This window comes from Nuphar pumila, chromosome 10, assembly GCF_984573655.1.
Source record: "Nuphar pumila chromosome 10, dmNupPumi1.hap1.1, whole genome shotgun sequence".
Taxonomy (NCBI): Eukaryota; Viridiplantae; Streptophyta; class Magnoliopsida; order Nymphaeales; family Nymphaeaceae; genus Nuphar; species Nuphar pumila.
In genome coordinates this window covers 10931277-10937982 of record NC_143258.1, presented here as the reverse complement: position 1 = coordinate 10937982, position 6706 = coordinate 10931277, and the positions used below count along the sequence as shown (strand labels likewise).

General features: G+C 39.1%; 1 protein-coding gene across 1 annotated transcript in view; it reads left to right on the top strand.

Annotated features, from left to right (window-relative positions):
- The first annotated feature begins 280 nt into the window (after positions 1-280).
- Positions 281-6706, top strand: part of LOC149823479 (D-aminoacid aminotransferase-like PLP-dependent enzymes superfamily protein) — a 48573-nt gene continuing 42147 nt past the window's right edge. The window contains exon 1 of the mRNA XM_090018861.1: positions 281-384. Within this exon, the coding sequence (XP_089874987.1) occupies positions 291-384 (94 nt within the window). The 5' untranslated portion in view covers positions 281-290. The remainder of the gene's footprint in view (positions 385-6706) is intronic.

Here is a 6706-nt window from a genome sequence, read left to right as displayed (position 1 = left end):
ATCCATTTTAAAGGAATGAGAAAGTTTTTGCTTACCTCAATCTTTCACAAACATGATAATGTAAATCACAAGTGAGAATGAGAGTTACAACCCAAAAATTCAGAACCAAAAAACAAACATGAGAAAGTTGCACTGAGAATGTTAATCATGTGAAACACATCATCCAGGACAAAAAACAAACATGCCCTGAATTTCTCCCGAGATTTTCACCTGCACGAAAAACACCAGAAAACGAGATTCAAAACATCAGGTAGCTCTTCCCCTTCCTCTCTCTCTCTCTCTCCGTGGTGATGGAGGGTTCGCTTCCCATCCTGGTGAGGAATGGCGTCATCGTTCGACCCAATAACGCCCCTCCAGTTTCTATCTTCCTCCAGACTCATCCAGGTCGGTTTCTTTTGACCCTTCACCTCTTTCGTTCCTCCCCGCCCTTTTCTTTGCCTTTTACCACGGCATGGCCGAATTGATGTTTCCGTTCTTATTTTTCCTTCTTGGCTTTGTGATACCTTGTGAAAGCATTTGTCTGACGCTGCATCCAGCCACTTTCAAAGAAGTCTGGGACGACCTAGTTTATTAGTCGTGTTATGTTGTACTTTCTGTAATATATCCCAGTTTTCTAATAAGTGGAACAGTGGGTGCATCCAAACACCCGCTAATCGCATTGGTTTTTGATGGAAGCTACTTTGGTGTGTCTCCTTAATCAGAATCCTGTGGCAGTGAATGGAATTGGACGCCGATGGCTCTCAGCTGCTATTTTGGGGCCGTTTTTGGGTGCATGGTTGTTAGGCATCATGTGTTTATTGGGGGTGGTTAGTGGTGTGTCATTATGGGGAGCACCATTGAATCTTAGCTTTTGGAGTTGTTGGTAATGGAGGGAAAAGCGGATATCATGCCTGTAAAGATGGGATTCATATGTAGGTAACCTGGTCCTGTTGTAGTTTACTGCTGAACGAATATGGAAATGTGACTGCATTATCAGAAGTGCGTTTCTTCTAGCAGTTCTCATTTTCACGCTATGCATGATCACCGGAAGTTTATGCCTACATATCCTACCAAATGCGACAGCGGACGTGTGATGGAAAACTTAATGTAGCTTAAGTCACTACTTCCCTTGTTTATGTGCTAGTCTTTTATTGAGTCACTAGCGCTCCTTGTTGTGGGTTCAGATGACAACTTGTTAGGGAAATTCGAAGTAAAATTCCTGGATACAAGCACAACCCTGGATGCCTGATTCTAGATGCCAAAGTATGATTTTCTGATCATTGAATAATTAATTGCAATTCAGGAGCAAAGGAAGCAACACTACTGCATAGCCTAACCAAATGGAAGCTGCTATTGGTGCCAAAGGGTCGCAATTTGCGCAATTTAAGCTGGCTACGCTAATATGTTCGACACAACAAAAACTGAAACTCAGGAGCAACTGCTCTATAAAAAGAGGCTGAAGGCTATTGTCACTCTAGTTGTGGGACATGGAACATGCATCATTAGGTGTTTAGTTGCTTGGTACCTATATATAAAAATATATAAATACAAGCATAAAAATAAACATATATATGCCCCAAAGGGGTTTGGCGTAGTGGGATGGGGCCTAGGCCACTAGGCAGGCTGTCTAGGTTCAAATCCCATGGGCGTCACCTCTTGCACAAAAAAATATATAAATACAAACATAAAAATAAATAAATAAATAAATAAATAAATGCCCCAAAGGAGTTTGGCATAGTGGGATGGGGCCTAGGCTGCTAGTCCGGCGGTCTAGGTTCAAATCCCATGGGCGTCACCTCTTGCACAACCCAAAGTGTGGTGACTCCTTGAGGGCAAGGAGTAAGCCCACGGAGTTTTACGCTGCCAAGACAACGACCGTAAGTACGGCAGGAAAAATCAGCGCGGCTAGGTCTCTTATCCTGGGGTAGTTTCTCTTTGTATATATATATATATATATGGAAAAGTGGTAGCTGCCTACCACTTTTCTGGTCCATCGCCAGCCTACCACGAGCGAACAGGTGTCTTCTGCTGTTTTTCACAAATCTGACTCTGCAAATGTAGTCTACATGGTTGATTTGCTAGGAAACAACACTTGGATAATGTCTTTTCGTTAAAAACATGATTTTTTAAGCCTCGAATATTTATAAAAATCTTACATCGTCGATTTTTTAAACCTTATAAAAACTTACCAGCATGTCAAAATTGGACGACCCAGGAGTTGATTTGTACAGTCAGATTTAAGGAAAACATGAAAAAACCTTCAAAAGCCTGGTAAGCTGGCGGTAGGCCAGAAAAGTGGTAGGCAGCAACCACCTACTCATATATATATATATATATATATATAGAGAGAGAGAGAGAGAGAGAGAGTAGTTTAATATTATTTTCATTGAAAATTTAACTTGCAGATTGATATACATATGCTTACTTGTGTTTCTGACTTGCTAGATTGGAGACCTAGTGTACTGCTGACATGCAATCCTATATGCAACTTGTCATCCAAAGTAGAGAATTCAATGACATACTTGTGGCCATGTTACATTACTATGTCCTTAGGATACAAGTCTTACTTGGGACAATCTTTAGAAAGAACTGAGATGCATCATTACACAAATGAGAATGGAGCATGCTGAGATGCATGGATACATGAATGAAAATGAGGTATCTATAAAATGTTTTCAATGGCAAGGTAAAAAAAAGGGACATTTACCATGAAATCACTATCAAATTGGGCTGATGCAATATTAAAAGTGTCGATTGTTGGATGCACAATGGGTCCACTGAAAAGAAGCGTGTATTCACGACTGGGTTTGGATCTTATCCAAACCCAATTTGAGTTTAGCTAATTAGCACATGTTCATTAAAGGCATTAATGGCATATTGTAATTTACATTTGTTGTATGATGGGTATTTTCGTACCCTAACAATTGTAACATGTATTTAATGGGAAGCCCAATACCACAGTCGACTTTCTTGTCTCTCTCCCATTCGGTGCCTCCTCTTGTGTATGAAGCAGGGAACCACGATTTCTATTATGGTATCAGAGCATCAGATCCAAGCTTAAGGATCTCCTTATGTCTGCCTTGTCTTCTTCTTCTAAGGTATCAGTTTCTCTTATTCCTTTTATCTTTAAATCTTCGATTCATCTGAGATCTCTTATGTCCCTCTTTCTTACTGCTCCTCTCTCAAGCCAACCTCTTTCTCCTATTTCCTAAAATCTGAAACTTCACGTTGCAATATTTTCTTCTCTCATTGCCTATTATTTTTTTGCCTGTCTATCACTCTTTCTTTCACATTGCTGCACATGATCTTACCCATCCATTTCTAAAGCAATCACGCAAGATCAGATTTTGATCTATGCGTGATTTCAAAGGTTGAAAAGGATCACGTGAAACTTTTTTTTGCATATTGACGTCAGATCAGTTTCTGATCTGGACGAGATCCCAAACCAATTTCATATGTTTTTGATCTTTCTCTTTTCTCAATACAGTTTCGGGTCCCCTTTTTGTTCTGTTTGCCTATTTCATCATAACTGTGAAAGGAAAACGAGTTATTTTTCAAATAACGTATCTCTTACTGATTGAGTTTTATTTAGAACAGATTCTTTACTGCACAGTTCCGATTTTTTGCCTCGGGTTTTCACTGTAAAAAAAAAAGGCAAAATTCATTGATATTAAATTTCTGTTCTGAATTATATTAGAATTCAATAGTAGTTGGGTCCTTGCCATAAAGCCATTTTCTTGTTTCCTATTTCTTATTCCTTCTTGTTTTCAGTTTCAATAGAATATGGACTCATTTTCTCATTCTCAACCCGGCCTTTCCTCAAACTTTCTTAGTCAACTCGTGTCTGAGAAACTGAACAATTCCAATTTTCTAACTTGGAAATGACAAATCATACCATTCATAAGAAGTCAAGACCTTTCCGGACATTTGGATGGTTCTATTCCTGTTCCTCCAGAATTCATACCACAAGAAGAAAAGAATGGTGAGGGAGATCTTTCTATTACCTATGTCAGAAATCCAGAATACGTATCCTGGATGAAGCGAGATCAGGCGCTGGTTGCCTATATCACTTCTACATTGTCACAGGAAGTGCTTGTGGCAATTCCAGATGACTGCTCCGCAATGCAATTATGACATCGATTGGTTCAAACATATTCTCAAGCTTCTCAGGCCAGAATATTATTTTTGAAGAGCGAGTTTCAAATGTTGAGAAAGGACTCCATGACCATCATGCAATACTTGAACAAAATAAAGACCATTACAGATCAATTAGCCATCGTCGGATGCGCAGTTAGTGACAAATATATAGTGCAACAGGCTTTGAGTGGGCTGGGATCGGATTATCATATGATGGTTACTTCCTTATTGTGTTTGCCAGATTTACCTACTTTTGAAGATCTTCGTGCCAAGCTTTTGCAGTATGAGATGACCTCAAAGGGATTTTCTGAAGATACTCATTCTCAAGGTGGAGCACACACTGTTCTTGCCACAGGAGTTGCCTTTGGGCAAGGACGTGGTAGATATGATTTTCGAGATAGAAGGAGTCAAGAAAGAAATGGACAAGGAAGTTGTGGAATATTACCTACACCTAATATTCCTCCCAGTGGGCAAAGGAAAATATCAATACCGACCTATTTTCTATGCAATAAAAAGGGGCATATCAAAACAAATTGTTGGTTCAATCCTCAAAATAAAGGTTAACAGTCAGAGACAAGCAAGGGGTCAGATAAATTGAAGAACAGTGACGAAGTCAAGGAGTTGTTACTCTCTGCTCTAGCTGAATTGAACTTAAAGCAAAATGATCAGGGCACTTGGTATGTCGATTCTGGTGCAACCATTCATGTCACTGGTGATGTTGGTAAGCTCTTAACTCGTGTTCCCTATGCTGGTAAAAATAGTATAGTCACTGGAGATGGGTCTCACCATCGTATTTCTCACATTAGAAACTTTGTCATTCCTATGTCTACTTCTCTTGCTCTCTCAAATGTCATTTATGCTCCGAATATCAAGAAAAATATTGTTTTTGTCTCTAAGCTTGTTGATGGCATCAATGCCTTAGTTGAGTTTACTCTTTTTTCTGTTCGTGTCAAGGATCTCCACACGAGAGAAACGTTCGCTGAAGGAAAGTGACAAGGAAATATGTACGTGTTTCAAGAGAATCCTTCCACTTTGAAGCTTGCATCATCATCTTCTTCAGTTTCTTCTAAAAATGTTTTTAGTCTTTCTGAGTGTAATAAGCCAAATCTTAGGCATGGTCGTTTGGGTCATTGTAGTAGTCGTTTTATTGAAAAGCTTGTTTCTAGCAGTCTTATTCCCAAGTTAAGTCTAAGTTTAAATGTGTTAAAATATATGTAATATATATTTTTTGAATAATCGGAAAGAGAATATATATTTGGGGACATATGAAAGGATGCACCGGAGTCCAAAAGCCAAGAGACTTTACATGAAGGAGAAGAGGTAGACACGGCGGCACCGGAGGTAGCTCCCTTGAGGAGAGGTTGAAGAGCTTCCACTATTTGACTTAGAGAGAGAGGTCTACTTGAAGATGCCTCCTCCTTTTGTGGTATACTGGTGGTGGCCATGGCTAAAAGCCTTTTCCATTTGGGACATATAGGTTTGATATGCCCGGGTTCTTTACAGAAATGACAAATAATTTTGCTATAGTTCTTTTTTCCTCTTTGCCCACTATTTTTACCTTGATTTTGTGGTTTAAAATGAGGACAATAGGCTTTTACATTGTTTTCGGGTCTTGATACGACATTGACCTCATTTTTTTTTTATAATTACAAGGAACGGCAAGAACATTTGATCCTTGTTTACTTAAACCCATATGGTTCTCTTCACTACTTAATTTGGTGAGAACATCTTCAAGAGAGGGAGGAGTAAAAGATGATAAAAGAGATGACATTATTTGCTCAAATTCGGGCCTTAGCCCATTCAAGAAGTTGAAGAACCGATCTTCTTCAAGTTGCTTGTGACGGAGTTCTATTGCTTCTCCACTCCATTTAGGCTCGAGCATAGCAAGCTCATCCCAAATAGAAGAAAGGTCGACGAAATATTCTCTAATAGACATGTCACCTTGTTGAAGAGTAAGAGCTTTCTTTTGGAGGTAGTATTTATGTGATAGGTCTCTTGAGGTATACATTTTTTCAAGATAATGGCTTTCTTGAACTTGATAATATTAGCATTAATCTTGGTTTCAACCGACGAGAAAATCCAAGAAAGAATCTTAAAATTCTTCATTTCCCATTCGTCATGTTTCTTGGAGTAATCTTCAAGCGCTTTGGTTCTTTCATCTCCCTCAAGAATCTTGATTTCTCCATCTTTAACAATAGTAATCTTTGGTTCGGGTTCTGGGATTGTGCCTTGCACATAACCCCACAAACCCTTCCCTTTTATGTGGGCCTTCATGTTTCCGGCCCAAACATGATAGTTGGAGCCATTTAGTTTAAAGTCGAGAGCAAAGGAGGACTCTTTTTCGCCCATTAGAGAGTAAAGATGAAGGAAGAAATACGTACCAAGAGAAAATCTTTAGGTTTTACTTACACAAGATTCTTCTAAAATATTGGAGAAGCAAAATCCACTACTTCAATCTTCAAAACACCAATGACACACTTTTCGAGGCACCCGAAAAACAAAGAATCACACGATCCTCTATCACCAACCTTGCTCTGATACCATGTAAAATTGCATACTAAGAGGCTACAAGCACAAATCCTTGAAAAAG